The 26,854-nt window shown below is 31.7% G+C and overlaps 3 protein-coding genes across 6 annotated transcripts; 1 reads left to right on the forward strand and 2 right to left on the reverse strand.

The window, feature by feature from the left end:
* Window positions 1-899: 899 nt before the first annotated feature.
* Window positions 900-7,372, reverse strand: LOC130656867 (galactose mutarotase-like). Of its 3 annotated transcripts, none has more exons than XM_057459809.1 (8): window positions 7,205-7,372; window positions 6,507-6,553; window positions 5,808-5,959; window positions 5,159-5,371; window positions 4,371-4,449; window positions 3,547-3,676; window positions 2,343-2,511; window positions 900-2,259 (listed from the first exon to the last, which is right to left on the reverse strand). In XM_057459809.1, the coding sequence occupies exons 1-8, from the start codon at window positions 7,342-7,344 to the stop codon at window positions 2,182-2,184; spliced, it is 1,008 nt and encodes a 335-aa protein (XP_057315792.1). In that variant the 5' UTR covers window positions 7,345-7,372; the 3' UTR covers window positions 900-2,181. The 3 variants fall into 3 exon arrangements, with proteins under 3 accessions (XP_057315792.1, XP_057315791.1, XP_057315793.1); XM_057459808.1 differs by having other exon boundaries at window positions 4,371-4,452; window positions 7,205-7,371; XM_057459810.1 differs by lacking the exon at window positions 4,371-4,449 and having other exon boundaries at window positions 5,155-5,371; window positions 7,205-7,371.
* Window positions 7,373-8,126: 754 nt separating this feature from the next.
* Window positions 8,127-10,961, forward strand: LOC130656863 (MATH and LRR domain-containing protein PFE0570w-like). The gene is made up of 2 exons (XM_057459803.1): window positions 8,127-8,366; window positions 8,807-10,961. The coding sequence occupies exon 2, from the start codon at window positions 8,830-8,832 to the stop codon at window positions 10,453-10,455; it is 1,626 nt and encodes a 541-aa protein (XP_057315786.1). The 5' UTR covers window positions 8,127-8,366; window positions 8,807-8,829; the 3' UTR covers window positions 10,456-10,961.
* Window positions 10,962-11,377: 416 nt separating this feature from the next.
* On the reverse strand, window positions 11,378-23,309 carry LOC130656861 (uncharacterized). 2 transcript variants are annotated; one of them, XM_057459801.1, is made up of 10 exons: window positions 23,062-23,309; window positions 19,436-19,523; window positions 18,622-18,895; window positions 18,521-18,548; window positions 17,681-17,858; window positions 16,735-16,897; window positions 15,888-16,205; window positions 15,654-15,773; window positions 15,389-15,514; window positions 11,378-14,097 (listed from the first exon to the last, which is right to left on the reverse strand). In XM_057459801.1, the coding sequence occupies exons 3-10, from the start codon at window positions 18,856-18,858 to the stop codon at window positions 13,114-13,116; spliced, it is 2,154 nt and encodes a 717-aa protein (XP_057315784.1). In that variant the 5' UTR covers window positions 18,859-18,895; window positions 19,436-19,523; window positions 23,062-23,309; the 3' UTR covers window positions 11,378-13,113. The 2 variants fall into 2 exon arrangements, with proteins under 2 accessions (XP_057315784.1, XP_057315785.1); XM_057459802.1 differs by lacking the exons at window positions 19,436-19,523; window positions 23,062-23,309 and having other exon boundaries at window positions 18,622-19,328.
* Between the last annotated feature and the right edge of the window lie 3,545 nt (window positions 23,310-26,854).

Genomic DNA, 26,854 nt, shown 5'->3' on the forward strand with positions numbered 1-26,854 from the left:
ATGTCAAAACTTTAGAAGCTAAAATGTTAATCTAATGTATTGATGGGAAATTATCTAGATACAATATGAAAATAAAAATTACAAAGTAACAAGCAGTAATGCTATCATGTGAAGTCTATCCTTTTACAATATCTTACGAACTTTAAATTATACACGATATTCATGAATTTGATATCAAGTCGAGATTATGTGAAATTCATTTACGGACCGATTTCGAACATTACCGTGAATTCAAACAGGTGGTGGAATGGTGACACGTTGGTTGTTTGGAAGCATCGCATTTTGTCTAAAAACAGCCGATCTACAAACATAGGGTGACCACAGATTTAAATTTCGTAATTTTAGGGGATTTTAAGAGAATTTAGGTTTTTGGGTCAAATGTTAGGAGAAAACATTAAACGTGCAAAAATCATGTTATTTGAAGAGATTTTGCTAAGAATTTAGGAATAAATGATGTTAATAATAATCAAGTCAGAGACGTTGTTCATCTCGAATTGCAGTGATTATGTGAATATAATTTATCAGTACTGTTGCAAGATGAACATATGCTCAAATATTTATCACATAAAACGCAACAACAAAAATACGTATTTAAAAAACTATGAATGTCACCACAAACAATATTAGGAGATTTTAGGAGGAATCTATATTTTGGATCCCAATTTTAGGTTATCCAGATTTTAGGAGGTTCTCCATTTTCATTCAGCTCTCCAGCATTTGGCTTGATCTTTGTTCACCGAGATATTACACCTCAGGAAAAAATTTTCCGGTAAAAGAAGGGAGTTTCCTCTAGAAAATGAGATAAAAGCATGTCAAGTAAGCCTAATTCCAATTTTTTTTAAAATAAAAAAAGCACCGCGCGTCATTTCTCAAGCAAGCATTAAGAGTGAAATGCGAAATGCGATTGTGTTGTCATATATTCTAATAAAATATTCTAAAAAAAATTCTCATCTACAAACACATTTAACATAAAATATTATAAAAAAATTAATTCACTATATACTAAATACTATGTGTTTGTAAAATAAAAAGGGGGGGGGGGGGGTTGACACTAACTTTTTTGTACCACGACTAATGAATATCAGAGAGGATAGGTAGTCAGTTTGCAAGTTTTTTTATAATAGTTCTGCTTTTAACAGGAGAGGTGTTAAAACGGAGCATTCCGAATTATTTTTTAAACGATTACTAAATATAGAACTAAAAATTCACATTATAACGATACACCGGGCTTTGAATAACGTGCAGTATAAATACATAAATGCCGGTTTTTATTGCAGTCATTAATTGTCGTACAAAAGATGTTTTGTATCTGTTGTGGAGATAGAAAAAAATCTATTTCTACAATATTTGCTGTACAACATGTGTTTCCATTAAAGCCGTAACAGTGACTGTTGTACAGTTGTTTAACACTTTTTACTTTCATGTAAACCGACCTTAAAATGAATTTGTTGGTTTTTATTGGAGTTTAATTTAGCATATATAGTATGGAGCATAATAAATTAACTGCTGTAATTTATGCAAACTTTCAATCAGGAGTTCACCTCACCCCTAAAATTAACTTCTAGTTTCAAATTTAAATCAGAAAAAATGTTTCATAAAATTCTGCGAATATCTACAAGTCTAAATGATATACTAAATATATCTAATTATTAATTTCTATATAACATTTTTCTAAAATATTAAACATGTAAGCATTTATACAACGTAGGAGTATAGAAGAAGAGATCTCTCTCTTTTTATCCTTCCTAGATAAAACATAACATCTTTGTGATTCCAGAGTATTCATGAGCTCAATTTCACAGGTTGAAAATTGGTGAATGTTCTTTCTTGTAAACATATTGTTTCACGAGCTCAGTTTTGACAGACTTAGAATTTGTATCCGAGACTAAATTATACTTTTGTTTTTTTCCTGTAAACTTTATTTGCAAAAAAAAATTCTATTTCCAATCACGATGCTAAAAATACATTTATGCAGAAAGAGAAACAAAAACAGACAAACAAAAAAAACAACAAACAAACAAACAACTAAACAACTAAACAAAATCATGTATACATGTATACTACATTCCCAAGAAACAACTGATAAAAGTCACCCAAAGCTTTTAATTTCAGAGGGTGGGCGTGTTGCAAAAACTTACACTTCCTAAATTTGATTCTCTTCTTAACTTTTACTACCAACACCTATCGTGTACTCAACTTCCATGTAATAAAATGTTCATATACTTCTCCAGGTCGAAGAATAGATGAAGGGAATGATGGCTGAAATGGAAAAGGGGAGAAACTACTACACAGAACGGGAATTCCTGCAATAACGGATTTTATTCCAAGTTTCAAAATATTACCTGATTTACATTGTCCGGGTAGTTTTGAGGTTCTAAACATAGACCGGTTCTTTTTGTGTAGCGGTTGCCATTTTTTCCAATGGTGTCAAGAAAATTTCCGGAGTAAAATTGGACACCATGCTGGCTTGTATGGATTTCTAATTCTCTTCCGGAGAGATCATGATAAAGTCTAAATGAAAAGCAAAAATATAAAATTGATTTCTCCAACGATAAAAAAAAAAATGATGGTATCTGAAGGAAAATGATTTTCTTCAAAATTAAAATTAAATGAGACTCCAATAACGTGGTAGCAACGATGTAAAACTGCAGTCGTTGGCTAATTTTTTTGACAACAAAATACAAGTGGCTTAAACTACTACAACTTGTGCTAACGTAGATGAGATAAATATACAAAAAAGAAGAAAATTGGTATTGGTTATTAAGACTAGTTGTAAGGCATATCAACCTAGCCAGGCAATAGAACACAACTTTTTGACGTCATTAATGACCCCTTCATATATAAAATATTTCTGACAGAAGTTTTGTAACCCGTTGTCACTATAGCTTATAAATTTGAACGCTAGTTAAGATGATAAAAAGAATTCTGTTTCCAAACTTACAGGCGTGTTACATATTTCTTTCATTGCTATTCGTTGCACCATCAGCAAAAAGTATTAATTTAGAAGTCATTTTGAATTGAAAACAACTGACGTCACCACGCGTTTTTAAAGTTATTCGGTCTTTAAGTTAGAAATGCTAAGACATGGCTTAACTAAACTTGTTGAAGGGCTTGTGGGAAAATCCTTTTCACTCCGAAGGAGAACAGTTACAAAGACAAATTTAAAGACATTGTCAATGACCCGTCTCCTTCGTTGTGTAGGATTTGAAAGGTTGATCGAAATACGTACGTTTAAAGGATTTTTGATGACACCATTAACTCGTCTAAATCGGTGGATGTTTGGCCCTATCTTGGTCTTATCTTAGCCGTAGTTAACCACGCAAGAGTTGACGCCAGCTATCTCCATTTGTTTTTAAAAAATTTGTCCCTCGAAATTAAAACAGCAATACAATGTTAAAAATGCTATTAGCGTCAGTCCGGCTTTTTTAAAGAGGTTAAACAGTATGTCTCAAATTCTTAAAATATGTCCACCTGCCTGTTACAGACGGACACACACAAACTGCTATAATAGCGTGATAATAGAAGAAGAAGATAGACATGCAGTACCTTGCACAAAAAGATTGGCCATCTTTCAAACAGTAGTTGTGATCATACCCTCCCTCCACTTTATCAATGTCGTCCCCAACCTTCTTTCCAAGTGTGAAATCAAAACGTGGATCAACAGTTTTTATTTCACCTAAAATTAAAAGTTAAAGTAATCTACTTATTGTAATAATTCACTGGAAGCGTTCACTTCAAGTGCGGAAGGTCTCGAGTTTCAACCCTGGTCAAGTCATGCCAAAGACTATAAAAGTGTGAATCTATTTTTTCTGTTTAGCGCTCAGCATGAGAATAGGATTAATATCTTAGGTTGTCTAGTTGACTGATTGTTGCACGGCTTTCGTAGCTTAAATGGAAACTTCAAATGCGCAAGGAACTTCCTTTCACAGGATCCTCTTTGATGGCAGCACCAATAGAAACTGAAGGTACTAACCAGGCCAGATTAGCACCAAATTAGGTCAATAACTCATGAAAAAGCGCGATTTTATTCATACAAAGAAAATGGAACGCTGTCGTCAAAATCATAAAAAAGGATCAATGTGTAACTTGTGTGAGTGATTCGGTGAGAAAAGGATTTTGCTATTTTATTTCCGGCTGCTTTATAATTTCCCACTAAATTTAATACAAAAATTTACTTAAAAAAACAGGACATAAGCAAAATCTAGCTAGTGTTCCCCTAGGATACTGATAATATGACATTAGGGTTAATAAAAATGTGTTTAAGTATTTCCAGCAGCCTATTTTGACCTTATACCAATGTTATTATTTACATGCATTTATGACAGTAAAATATGAACAGACAATGTAAACAGATAATGTTATAATATTACCAGTGGGAATGCCGCTAACATGTGGGAGGTATTGATTTGAATTGATTTCCAACGTATGGTCAAGAATACTGCTTTCTGTCTTCTGAAACAAAATTTGCAATCACAAAATACCCAAAACTTGATGAGAAGGGAAGTAAAAAGCGGAGAATGGAGTAATAAAAATGAAAATATCTAATTCGGAAATCCTTAGTTATAACTGAAAACACAAAGCTACATTGAAAATTTTTGTGTAAGCATCCCTACTTTAGCAACTCATCGAAAATTTAAGCAGAAGTTCATGTGGGCGTGTCAGAACAGATTGGAGTTGACATCGATCCCTGTCACAACAAACATCGAACTTTGTAATAAATAACTATCCATGAAATTCTAATCAAAGCTCTTACGATTATGTCTCACGAAAATACTTACGAAAGAACACGAAGGATTAGTGGGTTATAATCGCTTTCTGTAGACGTTAAATATTGTTACATCCCCAGCTATTCAGAGCTCTTTTGTATTATAATGCATGAAAATTTTATACATCCTGCGAAACTTTCGAAAATTCGAACTACTTATGACACCATTAACTTATGATCATGACACAAACTACTCATAACACCATCTACTCATGACACCGTCTACTCATGACCGTATCTACTCATGACATCATCTACTCATGGCAACATCTACTCATGACATCATCTACTCATGACACCATCTACTCATGACATCATCTACTCATGACACCATCTACTCATGACAGCATCTACAAAAGACAACAATTACACAACATAACAATACTTACATACCTGACCAGCAAGGTTGATAAAAGCATGGTTGGTCATGTTGACAATAGTTGCAGTGTCTGTTGGTTCAGCTTTAAGTATCATTGTGATTTCGTTATTATCAGTAAGTTTGTAAGTGACAGAAACATTAACACAGCCGGGATATAATTCATCCTTGTCTTCACTTGTAAGAAGAAATTGAACATTATCAGCATGCACTTCCCATCCCCACATTTTCTAAAAAACACACGAAAGAAGAAATCTATATAAGACGTTTTCAACAACAACAAAAATCTTTGCTTTCTTCAGAAGTACACTTATTTATAGTAAGATTTTTGAACAATGCCATGCTACACAATTTTGAAAAATTGTGTAGCATGGCAATTTTGAAATCCATTTTTTTTTTCGTAGTTAACATTACCCTAAAAGGTTTATATATTTGTAAAGCTTTCCTGGAGTTACACAAAAATGCTGTAAAATTTGGAGGATAGAGAGTTTCTAGGTTTCTAGGTTTCTCTTTAGAGAAACCTGAAGCAATGATGGATTGGCAATACTTCTTAAAAAAAAAAACAGAGGAAATTTTTTTATGGTTCACCAAATATATACAAATTACAAAATATAGCACGTTGTGTTAGTTAAAAAAGAATTAGTTAAAAAACAGTAAATATTGTACCATGTTAAAGCCTATATTTCCACCATGCAAATGATTTTCACCATCATTGCAAGCTAACTGATATGTATTTCCATCTAAAATAAATCTACCACGATGTATGCGATTCGCAAACCTTCCTATAGTTGAACCAAAATATTGATTGTTTTCATAACCTGAAGAATAACAATGAGACCACGCAATGTTAAATGCAGGCAGTCATTCTTTTTTAAATCAAGTTAAAGGACTTTATAGAAAATTCCAGAAGAATTCAGGTTTCTTTCCAGAACCAATTTTATTTTTCATAGAGGCACGATAAAAGCACAATACGGCACAGTGCAGACTGCAAATAATAAAAGTGAAGTCAAAAATCTAGATCACGTGAACTGTAGCAGTATGAATCTTATTCTTTGTTAAAAACATTAAGTATTTCTCACCTGTGCTTTAGAAATTCTTACAAAGGATTGAAAATGTGAAAAAGAGACAAAGAACACTCTGATTTAGATAGTAAAGAAAGAAAAAACGTTCTTAATAACAAAAAGAAGCTACATCATATTAGAAAGAGGACTAGAGAAAAGTCAAATATCTTCATTTTAGTTTTTTATAAGAAAATCACTTTTCAAGTAGCCTATTTTTAGGCTAATATTTGAAACACACAGTGGTCACCCTGCAAGTGTCCACTTTTGTTTTAGATAAAAATACAAACTAATAAATTATCATCACCTTCGATTGTGTCAAATCCTAACAAAATGTCATCAAATTGTCCAGTTCTAAAAAAAAATGACAAATATAGTTTTTCACATCTGTTTGTTAAAGCAATGTAGATTAATTACTTTTAGTTTATTTAAACCTTTTTCAAGCATAAATTACAATATTCCTTCCATATAACAAAGATTTCCAAAAACAACTTTTTTAATAAGCAACCAAACAAAAGCAAGTCCTGGGATGGTATATTTTAAGTCATTGTAGTGTTTTAGCTTTGTCCTTTAGCAACTTTATTGAAAACGTGTAAAATTTTATGAAACTAAACTTAAGACAGCTGCGAACGTTTGGTTTAATCAAAAAAATATTATTATCCACAGAGAAATGCGAATTTTAGCACTGAAATTATGAAAAAAATAAGCTAATTTTTGTGCCAGGATCAAACTAAAACAAACTGTACGCTGGAAGGATAAAAATTGGCAAAGGATCTCTATTACCCGTTACTAAATAATTTTAAAGTTAAGATAAAACATTTTACTTGCAGGAAAACCCAATAACTAATCCACAACAAGGAAGCAGAAAAGTACAAAGACTCGCATGCCACAAAAACTTTAATTACTATTTTATTATTTTCAATCAATATGGGCGTATATTATATATATCTCAGAGACGGATTGGGTAAAAAGACAAGATGTGCCTTAAACAGAAATCAAACTGACCTGTCTGGACATGAAACACCAACCATTGTTGCACCATAATTCATCAAAGATACGGCAATACCATTGTTATTAGTTAATACAAACTTTTTTACTGTTTCGCCAGTTGATAATGTACCAAAATCTGTAACGTCAATATTCATTGTACTAATACTGCATATTCAAGAAAAAACTGTAACTAAGTAGGCAAGAAAAAACACAGCTCAACTGATCTACTTTATACAGAATGTATGCATCTTGTTCATAAGTATCTAATACTTAATATTGCAAAAAGTCACTTGTTTTTCAGCAGAGATGGTTGTCTAGATGAGCAGTATCTGTACTTGCAAGTACCGATATGAAGTGAAGAGGTTTTCTTGGGCATTAATTATAATTATAAGAAGAATAACAAACTTTGTTGATATTTTTTAATGAAAATTTGTATTAAATCTAAAACCATAACTTTATGACAGTTTTTGAATTATCAGAAAGTATATATACATTAATTATTTCTGCATTAGACATAATATACACCCTATAAGTAGGTGTTAACTTGCTTTGCTTGTTTATTGAATCACTGCAAAAACTATTAAATTTTCTTAAATTCATATCAACTTCATGTGTCAAAAATTGTGAAATTTATCCAAGTAAACGGCCAATAAGTGTGGTTTTCAGTCATAACATAAATTTTCTTAGATTCATATCAGCTTCATGTGTCAAAAACAGTGAAATTTATCCAAGTCAACTGCCAATAAGCGTGGTTTTCACTCATAACAGAAGCCTTGATATATATGATAGGCTAATTATAGTATCACATCAGACCTGAACTGACAAATGTTTAGAAATAAAATATAGCAGGCTGAAAAATTATAAAATGAAAGATATAAATTTGTAAGTAAAATTTCAAGCAAACATTAAAACTAAGTTAGCACATTTTGTCACATTTTTAAACTGGTATGATATTACTATTAATTAATTGTTAAATAAATAATATAAATCCTTTTTATTTATTATGCATGATCATACCATGAATTTCGTAAATTCAACTCAAAAATTGTTTAAAAATAACCAACGTAGAACTACATGAAATATTAAATTTTTTACTCATTCATGTTTTTTTTTCAAAAAAAAATTGTTCATCGTAGAAATTTATGAAAAATTAGGTGGTTCAAGTTAGAAAATGAAAGTATGTTAATATATTGTTGCATTTTACTATAACATAGTTTACTTTTACTTTCTTTACTAGTCATATTAAAATAAGAAAACATTAGTCAAGCAGAATACTAGATACATAGCTGGAAACAAGTTAAAAACTTTATAGTATGCTTAAGGGGTTCAAATCAGCCATTTTGTAATAACCTCAGTTCAAGTAATTTCATTACTTCATGCTAATAGAAGAACAAGAATGCACAAAATGAGCAAATTCTCGTAGAATTTACTCATGGTTTAAAGAGTTTCAAAAAAAGTCCATTTATAAAGCATAATTTTTTTAAAAAAAGACGAAATTAGAACAAAAAACAACACATCTTAACAACTAAAATATATTCGAAAGATTAAACCATATAAGCTTGGCACCATAAACAATCTTGTTTTTGTTTTGCAATAACAATATGGCATTTTCTTTAGATGTAGTTTGCCCAAAGTAGAACATGGTTTCTTCAAATAAGAGTATCAAAGACTCAATTAATGAATACAAGCAGGTGTACCAGCAATATATAGAACAGTATGGAGAAGACCACGAGAAATCCCTGGAGATCAAAGAAGTAATTGCTGGATTATCTTTCCAAACTGGACAGTACGAGACAGCATTGGGTGAATATAAAGACATCTATAAAAGTTTTGAAGATTTATATGGAGCAAGTGATGAAAAAACCTTGAAAACAAAAGAAAAGATTGCATTGGTGTTGTTAAAACAAGGCAAACTAGAACAATCTATCGAGACGTTCCAAGATTTTTGTGATCGTCTTGATCAGGATCATGCAAACGAATCTTTAGAACCTAAATTAAAATTTGCAAAAGATTTAGAGCATAATGGATATTATGATGAATCGATGGCGATTTTAAGTGAAGTAATGTCAACATGTGCTGATGAAAATGATGACGAAAAGATGTTGGATGTTAAAACAAGAATGGGTAGATTATTGTTCAAGCAAGAAAAGTTCGATGAATGCTTAGACATACTTAACGAAGTTCACACAAGTTTTGATGACATGCATGGCACACAAGATAATCAAACTCTTAAGTTAAAAGCTATGATTGCAAATGTGTACACAAGACAAGAGAACTACAACATAAGCATGGACCTTTATGTTGAGGTTTTAACCAGCTACAATGACCTGTACGGTGATAATAGTAAGCAATCACTAGCCATCCAAGCAATCATTGGAGCAATTTTTCTGAAGCAGGACCAGAATGATCAAGCTCTTGAGCAGTATGAACATGTGCACAAAACATACACAGGGCAGTATGATAAAGAAGATCCATTTGCATTAGAAATACAGCAAATTTTGGGACATATAGCAATAAAAAATGAAGAGTTTTATGACGCTTTGGAATATTTCCAAAATGCTTATGATTCTTATGTAAACAAATTTGATGAAGATAATCTAAATGCATTGGAATGCAAAGCATCTAAAGCAGCTGTATTATTACTGCAAAAAAAGTTTGATGAATCGCGGGAAAACTACGGGGAAGTGCTGGAGAAATTTAAAAATATTTATGGCGAGCAGCACTCCAAGACATTAGCTATTATTGATATCATTGAAGATTTAAATTCGGTCGATGATATGTTGACAGAAGATGACAAAGACATAATACACAGTTTTAATGAGGAGAAAGATAAAAAAGAAGAAGAAAAGAAACAACAGTCGATTAAAAATAGTGATAATGAAGAAGATGATGAAAAGGAGGGAGAAAATGGTGCAGGGGATGATGCCAATGATAAAAGTGATGGTGAAAGTGTTAAACAAAAACAGAAAAATAATGATGACACAGATGACGTGTCAGACATTGAAATAAAAGAGGAAAGTGAAAAGAAAGAGAAAAAAGAAAAAGAAGTTACTACAGAAGATAATGCTAATAGAGATATTGCAGGTAAAATTAATAATGACAGCGATAACAATAGTCAAAAGGAAAATGAAAACAATGAAAAATGGGATGATATTAACCTTAATACAACAGAAGAATCAAATGATGAAGCAGATAAGGAAGAGGAAAATGATAAAAGAAAAAAGAAGAAAAGGAAAGTAAAAGGAAAGTGCTGCACAATATCATGAAAACAATGTTCAAATTTTAAACATTTTACTAGTATTTCTTGTCATACCTATCAAGTAGAAGTTCAAATATGAAATGTGAATATTATTTATATTAATATAATTATACTAGCAACAACTGGAACAACATTGTCAAAATTGCTTTCTTGTGTGTTTTCTTTAAAACAATGCAACGAAGATGCTTATACATGTTAATAATAAAACAAATAAATAAAATAAGGATTGTGTATTTATTTCATTGGTCCCAACTAAATAAATACACAAGGAGTAATTTTTGTTTTATTTTAGTATTACTAGGGCATACACTCCCCTTGTACTTTCAAGTTTACTTCAGTTACCCCCTCCCCCTCTTTTTTTTCCCTCTATTTGTAAAGTACTTGGTTATGATTAAATCATAGTTAAATCATGGTTATTTAGAGAGTCATTCACCTGACCTTTTTTCGTTTTATTTAAAGAGAAGAAAGTTAAAAATGTGGGAAGGTGTACATATACTTCAGGTAAAACAATGCATTTTTTGTCCTATTTATTAAAAATATTTTTTAGTTATCAGTATAAGCAAATTAAATATTTTAACCAAAATAAAGCATCAAACTTTTAAAAATATTACCACTCACCTGTTGAAGCATTGTTGACGAAAAACAAAAACATTATTATGTCACAAATAGGTTGAGTTTATTCTACGCTTAGTTCAAATTAGAACAAAAGTACAAATTAGCTTAAAACAAACTAGATATTGAAAAAATGTTCATGCTAACGTTAGAAAAAGTTTTAAACCAAACCATTGTGCCTATCTACAAAGATAATTACTTTACATGATATAATCTCGTAACTTTCATTCATCTCAATCCACTACAATGAATAAAAAGCTAAAAATTATTTTAAACGTTGCCTGGAAATGTTAAAAAGGAGCCCTAAATAAACTAACTTTTTCATGACAGTGATGTTTACATTATTTGGTAAAGTATTGGAGCTTAGGCTACAGCTGCATATAAAAAAAACAATATTTGTATTCCTTTTCAGCAGAATGTAAATTGCCGAACTAACAACATAATAAATCCATATAGATAATACTCACACCAGTACTATGTACAATTTATTTTGCTAAATTATGAAATGCAGAGATTACATCAGTGTTTATATTAAATCTGTAAATATTTACAAGTCTAAAAAATAAATAAGTCAGTGAACTACTTTGTGATAAAATCTGGAAATATTTTGCATAATTTAAAATCTCTTTTTGATACGCAAATTCGTAGCTGCTTTGTCTGCAAAAGTTACAGAGTGTTTACGAATCTAGTATAAAAAATTTTTGAGAACAAAATTAAAGTTCACAAATGGTGGATTTAATTTCATATTAAAAATCTTTTCTAGTGATGCCAGCTAGATTTAAAGATAAAAAATCAATAACTTAGTTCCTAAACATGTTCATACTAATATTTAAGTCAAATTAGCTCTAATAGCAAAGATTGTAAAAAAACCAGGAATAATTAACAATTCCAACAATATTTAAAAGATTTACATTAACGAAAAACTCCCCTAGTTTTTCTTTAGGACAAATAGTTTTGTATGTACAGGCTGTTAGCTAGCGTTAGTCTGTTAAACAGAGAATTCCTGATTCAAAATACTAGTTGAGTTTCCCTATCTATTTTTTTTACTTTCCCCATCCATTTTTCTAATTTTTCCTTTTTGTTTAGCTGATATTATTTTTTATTTGTCAAAGTATGCAATGTGCAATGATTGGAATTTAATGATTCAAAATCTTTGATAAGTTCCAGAAATAAGTGCCAGGAGAGCTGTTCTGGGCTGTTTGGCACCATAAAAATTTGATTTTTATCCTCCAAACGTCACCACTGTCAGTCCACTTAAAGACTCTCAAAATAAATTTAGATTTGGGGCTGAACAGCTCTAACTGTGAATTTTTAGCTAACACCTTGATGTATAGCTTTCCTTTTACAATGCAGCTGATCAATTGTCTGAATGTAAATCTTGTGATATCGTATATATATAAATACATATACAATGCAGAAATAAAATTTAAGTAAAAATTATGTATTATTTTAAAAAAATGCAAGTTCGTTTTAGTCAAAAATATTCAATTGTTAAGATACATAAAATATTTACATCCTACTTTAGATTTGCATTATTTACAAATGACATTTAATATGAAGTATTACTTATTTTCAAGAAATGTTTAAGTAACTTTCTGACCTAAATTGTCTAAAGTAACCAAACTCGATTTAAAAAATTATCAAGCAACTTCAGTTCTGTACAATTGTGAGTAAAAGCAACTCTTTAAATTATAAAAGTTAAAACACTTAAAAAAACTAAAACTCACAGAAAAATATATTACGATTACGAAATATATGTAGTTCATATTGAGCACATTCAGTATCCTTTTCATATTTTCCCTTTTCTTTTAGAAACACTGAAAATTTAATCAGAGAAAATTATGCAACCATGAAGCAACTTTAGATCAAGATATTAGCTGATAAACAATCAACTTGAAATGTGACCAAAAGTCTAAGTTGCTTATAAAAAAATTGTGTACGTGAAGGTTGTGTAAATATGTCACAGCAGGCTATTGTAAAAAACAAAAAACGACACACTGTAAAAAGCTCACTTTTAGATTGTAACAGCAAGTTCTTATCAATTTGTTTCAAGTCATTTAATTGGTTTGCGAGGAGATGCAAGTGCATTGGCTTGTTCTTCCTGCAATTTTTGCTTTCTTCTTCTGCTTTGTCGTTGACGAAGCTTTTCTTTTAGTCCTTGGTCTTGTCTTTCTTTATTTATATTCTGAGCTTTCTCAAATTCTTCAATTTGTTGCTGATGTATCAACTGCAACTGTGCAACATTTCCGAAAAGTAAATCATCAGGTGGTGGCGGAGCAAGATCAGAGAGGGGAATAAGTTTCACCTCAGGAGCTGTATCGGCTTTTTCTGCAGGTGCCAGCGGAGGGTCAGTTCCAATCCCCATTTCGCTGGTTGAAACAGTCATACCTTCGGTCGAGGTTTCCATGGTAGTGGAGGTAGTTAACGCAGTAGATGTGCCCATATCTGTTCCAGTAGCAGTTTCTGTGGATGTGCCCATTTCAGTCCCCGTAGCAGTTTCTGTGGATGTTCCCATTTCAGTCCCTGTAGCAGTTTCTGTGGATGTACCCATTTCAGTACCTGTAGCAGTTTCTGTGGATGTGCCCATTTCAGTAACAGAAGCAGTTTCAGTGGATGTGCTCATTTCAGTACCAGAAGCAGTTTCTGTGGATGTACCTGTTTCAGTACTAGTTTCAGTTTCAATACCAGCTGAATTTACTATTGTACTTTCTCTAACAATATTCTCGATAACTGTTGGATCACTTTCAGCTTCTATAGCAGCTGGCATATTCATCTCATTGCTGTCATTTTCTTGAAGGAATGATTCTGCACTAATAGCGATATCTGACTCAACTTTTGGCAATTCATCTTCATCACCAACTTCTTCATTACTGTTATCTTTATCTTTAGAAAACTGTTCAATATCCAAGTCAATTCCCAAAATTTCTTTCACTTTAGCTTTAATACATAGCAATCTTTCTGTTCTTAATTCGCGGTACTTGTTTTTGAAGTCTCTTGATACGCGCTGATGATCAGCAACAATTTTATTGTTTATCACCTATACAAAACACAGCAATGTATACAAATAGAAAACAAAACATCTTGTATAAGTGAATATGGGTATAGGTGCATAAAATAATAATCTCTTATAATAATACAGAGACTGTGTCTGTCCATGAAACGAGGTGGTGACATCAATGATTTTTCACCGCGTAGGTAACTATGGAGCACCTAGGACCAATTTGGGTAATTTTTCAAAACCTGGTTCCCCAATCCGTTTCGAAATGGACGGGTTGATAACGTCATCAAAAAACCTCTAAATCCCAATATCTCTGCAACCATTTGTCAAAAGTACATGATCCCATACATTTTCTTGATCATCGTTTCAAGGTCTTTATGATGAAGGTAACAGGGATATAAATTTCTGAAATTTTTTTTTCGCGTTTTAACGGGCCATTGCTGACGTCAGCAAAATTTTTAAACCCTTATATGTCCTTAGTCGTTCCTGGAAAAGATATGATCCTATACATTATTTTGATCAGTATTTCAACCTCTACACGTTACAGGCAACGAATAAACTAAATTTTCACCAATTTTTTTTTTGGATTTGAAATGCTGACGTCAGCAAAACGTCTTAAATAACCAACTTTTTCAATGTCCTATTGCCTAAGTGGATTTTTCCACGGGTCTTTATCGACTAGTCTTATATAATAATACGGAGTGTATGTGACGGTCATAGTGGATATCGTCATTTTCCTTTGATGTCGCCGAAATTTTCTTTAAAATCCCCGAAAAAAGTCTCAAATGTTTTATTATTATGACGTTATTTTATGACGTTACGGCGACGTCAATAACAGTACTTTAACGTCAATATCCTATATTAAATTAATGAAGCCATTACAGTGCACTTAAAACTTTGAGGCCAAATAACTTGGAAACGAGGTGGTGACGTCAATGATTTTTCACCGAGTGGGTAAATAGGGACCACCTAGGACTAATTTGGGTAATTTTCCCAAACCTGGGTCCCCGAATCCGTTTCGGAATGGATGGGTTGATGACGTCATCAAAAATCATTTAAATTTCGAAACCCTTATATCTCATTAACTGCTCATCAAAAGCACGTGATCATATACATTTTCTTGATCATCGATTTAAGCTCTGTACAGTTCAGGCAACGAACAAACTAAATTTTGCCAAAAAAATTTTAATTGCACTGCTGACGTCAGCAAAAAATCTAAAGCCACCTATTTTTCCATTGTCCTTCTGGCTAAGTGGAGTTCTCCATGGGCCTTATCGACTAGTATTATATATTAATGGAAAGGTTCATTAAATTGCTAAAAATATCTCACCTGATCCATCCAATTAAGTAATAATGCTAGCCTCCAGTGATAATAACGATACCACTGTAATGCTCTGTGATGTGTTTCACTAACTTTTACATCATTGTAAATAACATTAATACTTGCAACGATATTCTAAAAAGAAAAAAAAGGTTTTTATTTTACACTGTAAATATAATGTAACCTTATCAATAATTTAATCATGGTTCTTTTTTTTAAATGCTGGGTTAATATTAAAGATTTAAAGCAAAAACAGATCAATTGTTTAAATTACCTTATCATCGCTTTCATTCCAATATGGCAGTGTCACTTTAAGATATCCTGCAGCTCTTTGTAGATTTTGATGACTTGCAATCATATTGTTTCTAGTATCTGTGATCATGTGATACTTAGCCTATGATGAGACAAGAATTCATATGCATTAGGATAGAACTAAAAACTCTGCAAAACTAATTAGTTTTTTGTAGCAAACCACAATGATAGGCAAAATATTTGTTTTCATTTATACCTGACCGTCATCTGCTGCCACAGATTGAATTTGTGCCCATCGTCTTGTCGCATAAGCCATTTGAGAACAAGAATGATGCATAAGTTGCCGACCATTCCACCATTTGTAATGTGCCATACTCAAGTGCTTTTTATACTGCAATAACTGCTCAGCTTCGAGTTCAAGTCGATCTTCCAGATCACTACCATATTCACCATTAAACACATTCTCAAGGAGACCATCAACTTTAGTTCGTAGATCATTTAGTTGTGCAACCTCTTTTAGGCACTCTTCAATGTTATGGCTGATCTGATTGAGTTGTTTCTGAAGGCTATCTATCTGTTTCGATAAGAAAAGAAATTCAAGTTTAATTTAAAATCTTTAAAGTTTGTGACTTATCATAACGTGAATATCTTAAAACTATCTGTGCGCCAGGACTTGTGTCTCTGGCCATAGCTATACAATGTTACAGAGCTCCCACTGTAATAATACCAGTCTGTCATAACTTAGATATCTGTGGGCTTACCACCACGAAGACCAGATAAAAAAATCTACCCCCTTTGCAAATCTTCTTCTTAAATCACTCAAAATCCCAGTGGTCTGTGGTTATAAGTGAGATCGTCAGGTCAGGGAGGTGAGTGAGCAAACCCCTTTATCACTAACCAATGTGGATCACTTGGGATAAATGAAACCGCTAGGGTTATCAATTCAGGATAAAAATAGTATTCTGTAATTGATTGATAAACATGGATTTAAATGAATCGATGACAGAATACGTAAGGCAAATTTTTATATATATAGAAGTTATCAAAAATCAACTTCCATCATAGAACATGACAACTAGTAAAACCCAATCAAAATAATCTACCTGTTTTTCTGCAATGTCTTGTCTGTTTCTGGCTTCAAAATATTCATATTCTTCCTTTTTTTTCGCCTCATCTAAAGCTTCATTATTACCCATCACTGCTGTATTGTGTTCCACCATGTATGACACAAGATTAAAGTGTGCCACATCCTGGTACTCTTTTAAACTGAATAACAAGAATATAATAATGTAGTCAGGTATGTATGTTAGCTGTTTTAACTACACATTTTTTTAAGGAAATACGATGTTACAATGTAGCAATGTGTAACATAGTCACATCAGTTGATCACAGGTAACAAAAAACTATTGCAGGATGTTGTAACAAGAACGGGCCAGAATAACAAGGGAATGTCTTTTCAAATATTTGTTCATTATTTTTAAGCACAGAAAATTTCCAACAAAGGTTTTTATTTAACACACCAAAGTTTTAAACAATCCAGTTTTAGAGTTTTGGAACTGTATGCAGTGGTAGTTAAGCTGAAAATAGCCCTGTAAGCATTTATTTTTAAAGAAAATAGCTAAGCAGCATGCATGAACGTAACTACATAGTTCTTGCTAAGAGGCCTGGCATAGCCAAGGTTGATTTTATACTACAAATACATGGTTATTTCAATGGTTGCATTTAACATATAAGAAATGCATTTAAAATATTTTTTTTTCATTTAAAACAACAACAAGAATTACAGAATGATATTTTTAATATGGGTTTTAAAGGTTGGTATCATAACCAAAATTTTTTGAATCCTTACAAATTGATTAATGCTTGATTCAAAGAGTTCTCTTTTTTAATAGCTTTATTAAAAGATTGGGAAAATGTTTATATGCCTGTGAGTAATCGTGGCTTGGACTTGATAAGTCTAAATGTTAATCTAAAATTAGAGAAGCTAATCTAAAATTGGAGTTTTAACATTTGGAATGTTTTGATGTGTAGAATGTATGTAAAACATACGTCAATCTTTTCAGTTCCTCATAATCAAGTTGTGAAGATTTTAGAGCTTCTTCAACATTCTTGTATTCAATCTGATGCAGTAGTAGTTTCTCTTCAGCACGGTTAGATTCCAAAAGCCTTATTTCTTTTTCCAGCTGAACGAATTCATTCAAAAGTTCAGGTGTGACTTCTGAAGGTTCTAAACAATGTTGAGAAAATTATGTTACAATGCACATTGTTGGTGTCTCTTTTGTGTGAGTTAAAACGATAACTGCAAATGGTGGCGAGGGAATTAGCACAAGCAAATCAGACAGTGTACTTTATTCAATTGAGCTTGTGACAAGTGTAACTGAATTTACTGGTTTGGATGATAGTAAAAAAATCACAAATTTGTTTCCTTCACCAACTAAAATTTCTTTCAAAAAAAACGAGTAGTTTTTCCCTTGCAAATTTTAAAACATTAGAAATAGGTACCAGTTTACCACCATGATGTCTCTTATCAGAAAAGTAGCACGATTAAAGGAAATTTTAAACACAAAAGCGAGTGTGGTACTTTAAAGTTTTCTCTACTAAGTCATTTTGAAGTTTCTAAAGTAGACATGTGTGGAAATACAGATTAAACAAGATCTTTTAGTATTTGTTTTTTACAAAGCAATTCAGCAATTTTTACAAATTTTGATCGCACAGAAATTTCTCCCACAATTTCAAATATGTGTTGAAACATTTCTAATTATTGTCAAACAGACAGAAAAAAAAATTTGAGAGGAAAACTAAAAATTATTAAAGCATAGCGTTTTTTGTCAAAATTTCTTGAAATTTCTCATGTGGAATTGGGGATTTAAACAAAGCAAACAATCTTACCATTGTCATTATCTTTTTGAGAATCATTCTAAATTATAAATATCATTTTGTAATATGTCCATGAAAAATAATGCATATCATGTAATTAACAAGATACTTACAACAACAGTTTCTTGAGGTATGTCAATTTCAGCTTGTTCTTCGATAGGTTCAGGCTCCACAGGTGGAGAGTGACTATGTGGGGGTGCACTTGGAACCACTTGTGGATGTAAAATGGGAGGAGGTGGTGGATTATTATTTATAACTGGTTGCTGCTGCTTGGGGTAATTATTCACAGGTTGAGCGTGACCATTATTTGATGGTGGAGAATTAGCTGGAATACTGGATGAACATCCCATAGTTACACTTGGATAATCGTACAAACCATGAGGCACCCTTAAAATAAAAGAGATTTTATTTGATCAGTTTAAAAACTTTCCAGCGTGAGCATGGTTTATAGACTAAATGACACAATTAATTTATTATATATAAAAGAAAAAAAGTTTCTTAGATATTTAAAAATAAAAACTGCTTTTTTAGTTTTGACGATACCAAAACATTTTATTTAAACTTTCCACTTTAGCATATAAAAATTCTCACAAGATCTACATAACTTGATATTGGTCAAAAATCTTTACTAAAATATCACACTTCAAAGTTTTTGTAACTTTTAATTTCAGTGACATTAGAAATCAAAAGACAGACATTTAGGAAAACTCATGCAATTCTCAAAAACTAAACGGTTAAACGATTTTTATTTAAGCTGACGTGTATATGTAAAAAAGTAAAATTAATATAACAAGTAGCACATTATAAAATAGTTTTTTAGTTGCCGTTGAGACTAAAATGTTAAATTTTGACAGTAAATAAATTGAGATATATATATTTAAAAAATAAAAAAAATATATATATAAAAGAAAGAAAGTTAAAGCTGACCTTAAATTCTCTTCAATGTTAATAAATTTTTAATAATTTAATAATGTTATATTTTGCAGCTTTCATCTCTACAGAAACCACTGAATTTCTAAATTGAATATACAGTATATATAATCATAAACGAATTATATATAGCCTTATGTAGAGTTAAAAGACAAATTTATTTTTTATTTATTGATTTTTTTTAAGTTTGTATAAAGTGAGCAGTCAAACAGTTTCCAACACAGTAGAATAAACATTAAAAATTTCCTTGCATTCTGTAAGAAGTAACAAATCTAGTTGTTGTTTCCTTCAGTTGGATCTTGCCACCAACACAATTTTAGCAAGCCTCAGGGGGTACTCATATAAAAAGTCTTTTAATTTGTTACAACTTAGACATGATTAATAATACAATTGCAATCTAAAACATTTCATGTTTGTCTGCCACTTTACCATTAAAAACCTGTCTTAGAAAGCCAAACCTAGATATGATCATTATTCAATAATTTGTCAATGGTTCTGTGCTCTTTAAATAAGGATATTCAGGTAGAATATTAATTATCATGGCAAAAATGAAGTTTTTAGAGCAATATATTATTCTAGTTGGATTTTATTTGATCTGAAGAAAATAATTATTTTGAAAACAAGGCTATTCTAAGAAAGCTTGGGTATATGAAGGGTTTGACCATAACTTTCAGCCCGATAATGAGGCACTTAACGGACAGAAATATTTACGAAATTAGGTAATTTGTTTTACCTTAAGGAACTTAGGGATAACAATCATTTTTAGTATCAACCTCTTTAAGTGACTTTGGTATAATTAGGAAATTCGGGAAAGGTCTATTTCACTAATTATATTTGCTTTTAGTGAATAATGCAGTAAAGTTAGGAAGTATATAGAGCTATATATATATATATATATATATATATATATATATATATATATATATATATATATATATATATATATATATATATATATATATATATATATATATATATATATATATATATATATATATATATATATATATATATATATATATATATGTATATATATATATATATATATATATATATATATATATATATATATATATATATATATATATATATATATATATATATATATATATATATATATATATATATATATTTCTTTTCTCAGCTTTACCCCTTACACAACTTGATTCATTTTATGTTCTATATATGTACAAAAACATAAACATTTAAATTTAAGTTTCAAATTTAGTCAAAAGAAGACACCGTTTTTGTTTTGGAATTTTTAAATGTTTACATTTAAATTACCCAGTTCTTAAAAATTGCAAAATATATGAACTTGGAGGTGCATTTACCAGGGCCAAGAATTTTTTATTTAAATCAGCAATATTTTTTAAGAGGCTTATTTGGCAAAATAGGCTATTCCGGGCAATTTTAAGTACTAATCATTTGCAAGGGTATTTTTTTTTCGATTTTGCTATGTTTAGGCTTTATAAGAAAAAAAAAATTTTAACCTCTTAAAGAAAATGCATCACATGAGGTACTTATATTTAGGTTTTTTAAAGCAAGGTAGCATATGTCTCACTTGCGAAGTCATTCTACTGCAAACCTTTTTTATTATTTTTTTAAAATAGTAGCATAATATGTCATTTATTTCTATGTGGCATAGTAAAAAGTGTTTATCTATTTTAAAACTCGTTTTTGGAGGAGTATTTACTCTGTTAATGGGTCAATGCACAACCTCGTACCCAGGGTTATTTGCCTTGACAATGAGATGGGTGCTAGCAGCTTTAACATCAGACAACAAATTCTGGGGACAAGGATGGTTCACGCAGCTCATTGAAAAAAAGAATGTTTTTTGGCACTACTTCTATTTTTCTTTTTTTTGCAAAAACCTATAGCACAAGTAGACATTTTATAATTATATATTCACAAAATTTAACTTAATTGCAATAATTCACTTTTCTTCTTTTTCTACAAAGGTTGTTTTACGAATTTTGCAGCAAGATGTTCAAGGGGATTTTTTTTGGCATCCGAGGGATGATGTCAAACTGAGTTTAATCTAAAATAAAAATTACCACATAATTGCAGCTTTTGACAAGGGAACATGTTGTAAACACAAGTAAATGTAGCTTTATATTTATTATTTTAAATTTTACTGTAAAATTTATTATCATATATAAATATACATACAAAAAGTATATTTTGGAGTTCTCAAACTTTTGCAAATGCCTTTTAGATACATTTTCATCTTATCCCAATTTGTTAATGGTAGATGCAACATTCAGATGAAACAACTGCAATTGCTGTTGTATTTGTTTATGATCAAAGATGGTAACTTAAAAAGTGAATTGGTTGGTCTGTTTTTGATAGTATCAGAGCGCAAAGTTACTATATATATATATTTGCAAAATCACCAAATATTTAAATTTATGGCGAGCATAAAAACGCCAAAACCATCATAACAGACAAAGATCTTGTCAAAGGGGAAAATACTTGCTACTTAGTTTAAAGGGGCAAAGTTAATAAATTGTCGGTTTCATGTTCAAATAAATTTAAGGAGAGAATTTAAAGTAAAAATATCTAGCAAAAAGATTACAAAAAGTCTGGACAAATAATTAAAACTGTTCTTTTTGTAATAAACACTGAGAATTTTGTTACATGACTAGAGTCTTGACTTGACTAGAATTTTCAATTCTGAGAGAGAGTCTACATGCCAAGTGTTACAACCACATTGTCATATTAAAGATGGTAGCTTCTGCGTTCAAGGTATATCACACTACTGGTGCACAAAGTTAAAGATTAAAATTGTTGAAATCAAAACGTGCAAATGAATAGACGAATTCCTGGTTGGCCTTTTTTTACATTTCCGCCTCAGTTCTTTGGCTCTGGCACTTGCGTGGCATGTAAAATAAATACTAGGATTTGGTGGAGAGGTCTTTGCCTGTGGATTTCTTGTCATGGAAACATCATTTGAGGTTTTAAAATATCATTGAGTGTATATAGCTAGATTATATTAATGCCTTCTGATTTATTTCATTATATTGATGCCTTCTGATTTATTTCATTTAAAAGATTTGTGACAAAATGGACTGAAAATAAATTTATTAACCTAACGCCTCATCTCTTTTCCTACCATGCAAATGCCAGAGCCGAGTAGCTTACCACATGAAAATGTAAACTAAAAATTATTCTATATAGCTAGCTAATAGCTAGCGAGCTAGATAGATAGATAGATGTGCATATTTTACATGGCTAGCCTCACAAATATCGAGGGATATACCCTGTCTATTATTTCCAGGAGGGGCCATGGCTTAGATGGTGAGTCCTATTTAATGCTACTTTTTGAGCTACGCATACCCAATTAGTTGGACCTGCGCTCTACTAGACAACTTCCGGCAACATCCAATGGCCCACACAGTGTGCCATCTCCCCAATCTCGCCAAGAGGAACTACTAACTACAAGAGGAGCTACTAACTAAAAACATATTTGTCCATAGATTTTGAAAAAGTGCAGGTGAATAGCTAAAAAATCATTCCCTCATACTTTATGAAGTGTGGATAGAAATCAACTTTGAAGTTTTTATTGGTTTTATGGAAGATTTTTGAGATTTTGTATAATGGAATTCAAAAGGAAAGTGGTATACTCAATCATATACAAAGTCTGCTAGCCACAGAAGAAACTTCTCAGTGACAGTGATTATCATTAGTGAAACAACTTGCGGTCTTTTGTGACTTTAAACGTGCGCTGCCCTTTCTTTAGCTGGGTAGCTTAAGCTAGATAGTGAAAGTTCTTGCAGATGATGTTTTTGTTTCAAAAACAAACAATTTTAGCTGTCCAACTATAGCTACTTGTGGGTATTTAGTAAGCTAGCTCCCTTCATTTGATGTTACAACACACTATAATATGAACTGTATAATACACCAGCTGACTTAGAGAGAAGAGCATATTTTCCAATATAATATGACGCGACTGGGACGCCATCATTTATTCTTGTCATATGTACCTAAATCTAAATAGGTAGAAAATTATGGCAAACTGTGAAAAAGGAATAATCCCAACTCATTCAGGCACATAACACGTCGTTTCCATGCCAAAGGTAAACAAACAAAGAAAGAGGTTTGGAAATTCACTATGCTGCTACTAAGAAGAACGCGGATTTTTTGGGAAGGGGCAACATGTAAATAAAGTTTCCGATCGTCGATCCTTAGTGTTAAAATCATTTCTAGTAAGTAAAAAAGGGAAAAAATTGAATGAAAAGTTTTGAAAAGTCGTGCACAATCGAAGTGTTTGCCAAGAAGTGGTCATCGTGACGATCCAACGATTAGCCGGCCCTAATGATGTAAGGAACGTACAGTACAATCCTGTTAATTCGAACCTCCAAGGGACCGGGAAAATTAGTTCGACTTAACGAATGTTCGACTTAAGCGAAGCTCCCGTTAAGTCGAACTTTAGGAAAAATAAGATAATAGTTTAAGTTAAGGCGATTTTTCTTTTTTAAAAAAATTACTAATGTATCATATTTTTTGCATAGTCAAAGATTACTGATTTTGATAATAATCTCGAATATCCACTTGTTTCAATTTGGAGGTTAACTCATTCTTTACAATTGTGTAAATTTGGTGAATACATTTTCACTGAACCGCATGTACTCGCGCAAGACCTCCAGTGCTTGGCGAACGTCATCAGATTTGGGACAACTTGGTTGAATATGTGAAGCATAATTATCGCTTTCTTCCGTTGTATCATACAACGGAAGAAAGCGATAATTATGCTTGATCTAGGATGTCTAATAAAATTTCGTTATCGGTCATAACTGGTTCCTTGTTTATGACAGAGTCATCAGCAGATACAATGTCAGCAGCAGTGATTCCTTTAGGGGAAAAACCAAGGCACGTGAACAGCTAACTTATCCAACCGCTCCTGTAGATCTTTGAAAGATTCAGCTTGCTTTTCTTTTGAAATGCCAGCTTTTGCGAAGCAGTTGATAACCGCTTCTTTTTTAACTTTTCCCCATGCTACGTCAAGCATTCGCATTGCATCCAGTATAGAAAATTCAGGAAGTGGCTTGGTCTTTTTTATGGCATCAACTTGTAGTAAGCTTTTAGAGATGGTATGACATCCTGATCCATTGGCTAAAGCTTTGAGGTCTTGTTTAGTGGCAGGAAAATTAAATCGACTGATAAAAGGTCATCAATTGATGGATGGGCCGGACAATTATCAACCACTAGAGCATTTTTTTTCTTCTGCAGTGAAACGTCGATCTATTTCACGGATCCATTCTTCAAACAATATGCTGTCCATCCAGCTTTTGTTTTGACTGCGATAGCAACATGGTAAATGCTTTGTATTCTTATAACATCGTGGGGTTTTGACTTTCCGATGACAAACATTGGCAACTTTTCCCCCGCTGCATTAGCCGCTGCTAATCATGTAAGTCAAAGCTTACTGTGCTTACCACCAACACATCTTTCATTCTTGAGGTGTAGAGATTTATCTGGCTGAGCGCGATAAAAAAACCAAACTTGTCTGCATTGTAGATCTGGTTGAGTTCATACTTAGCTAAAATGGTTGGCAACGTAGTTTCCTTTCATCGGTACACGTGTTTCCTTCACCAGAGACCTTTTTGAAAGATACCTTGTGCCACTTTTTTCAACGGTCAAGCCAACCATCTGAAGCTTGGAAATTATCAATGCTCATTTTTTCGGCAAATTCTTTAGCTTTAGTTTTTGATATAAAAGCTGAAACAGCAACATCTCTGCTTCGAACAGTTAATAGCCATTTGAAAATAGCTTGATCTAATTTTTCATAGCTGCCTGCTCTCAGTCTCAGTCGCTTCGTGTTTATTCCTTTTTTAGCCGCTTCGAATATTTTATCTTTGTTTTTTATCCAGGTAGATAGCGTGTTTTTGGGTATGCCATACTTTGCAACAACTTGTATTTCGATTTTCCTTCTTCTACTTCCTTTAATGCTTGATATTTATCTTTAATGGATCTTATGTTAAGTTTACGTTTACTCGCAATTGTTGCCATGATGAAAATTACTTGTATAAAAATTCTACAACTTAGATTATAAGATAAAGACACAAGTTCTAAACAAATTAAAAAGATTCGATATCTTAAATCACAAACGTTCTGGTATATATTTTATAAAACCTTTCACCTTGTCTTAAATCACAAAATGTTGCATATTTTAATTGGATGTAGCGGTAAAAGATCGCAGGTAAAAGTCGAAGTGAAATCTACATTCGCAAGATGCAAGACCCTTTAATTAACGGCATTAAAAATGCCTCAAAATACCAACCTCATCCCCAGGTGCTTTTAACTTTTTGACATCGAGACCGGCGGCGAAAAAACTTGTTAAGACAGAAATTTTGCAGGCAGGAAATTTGGACGTTTTTCTCCATTCGCCAAATTTCGTGTTTTGGAATATTCTAAATGGAAAAAACACGACCGTACAGATAAATTCCCGACCCGCGAAAGTTCTTTTCAGTATTTTCCATTTCTGTCATAACTCATCTAAGAAGCTACAAAACAAGCTGTTGATTTTTGATTTTAGTGACTTACACGAAAGTCGAACATATAGCACGAAAAAAGTTGACGAATAATATGGAAAAAACAAGATCCTAAATCATCTTAAATACCATATTGGACACCCAAATTTAAGTAAAAATGACATCCAAATACAAGTAACAGAAAAGTAGCTTATATATGACAGAAAAGTAGTTAATTTATATTAAGGCACTTTTCTGTCATTTTTAGTTATATATCTCCAAATATACAAGCACTTACCTTGCTTTTAAATCAAGTCTTCTGTTAAAAGAAATTTCTAAGTTTTTTTTGACTAGCGGGCTAGCTAATTCTTCTAAATTCTGCACAGAAACATATCAGATTTTTGCATATAAACCCAGTTAAAGCATCAACAATGACTCAACTTATGATTAATAAATAAAATAAATAAAACGAATCATAATGAGATGCATTAAAATTTGAGTTCCTTTTCCTATTTTTCTTTAATTGCGAAAGTTTTTCACGCGAAAATGAAAAATAAACATCGATCGTGATGTTTTTTTTGCGAATCAAAAACCATGATCTCTTGCGAAGATTGTCATCAATTTCTTTTTTATTGCCTAACAAGACTACATGTAAACGCCTAATTCACTAATAATTATGTCCCAAAATCTATTTTTATATCTTTTAATTCATAATTATAGTTCACAAATATACTTTTAATTTACAAACACATTTAGCGAAAAAGGAGCCTGCATCAAAGACAATATAAGATCATAAATACCGACTTTAGGCTCAACAATAATTTTTTTGGTTAGCATATACGTGGTTACGTCTCGTGTGACATTAAAATAGATAACATTGTGGTCCTCCTTTTAGCATCCTTGTGACCAAAGCAAAGACTACCACCCTGACACATTTATACAGAGA

The sequence above is a fragment of the Hydractinia symbiolongicarpus genome, chromosome 9, assembly GCF_029227915.1.
Source record: "Hydractinia symbiolongicarpus strain clone_291-10 chromosome 9, HSymV2.1, whole genome shotgun sequence".
NCBI classification, from domain to species: Eukaryota; Metazoa; Cnidaria; class Hydrozoa; order Anthoathecata; family Hydractiniidae; genus Hydractinia; species Hydractinia symbiolongicarpus.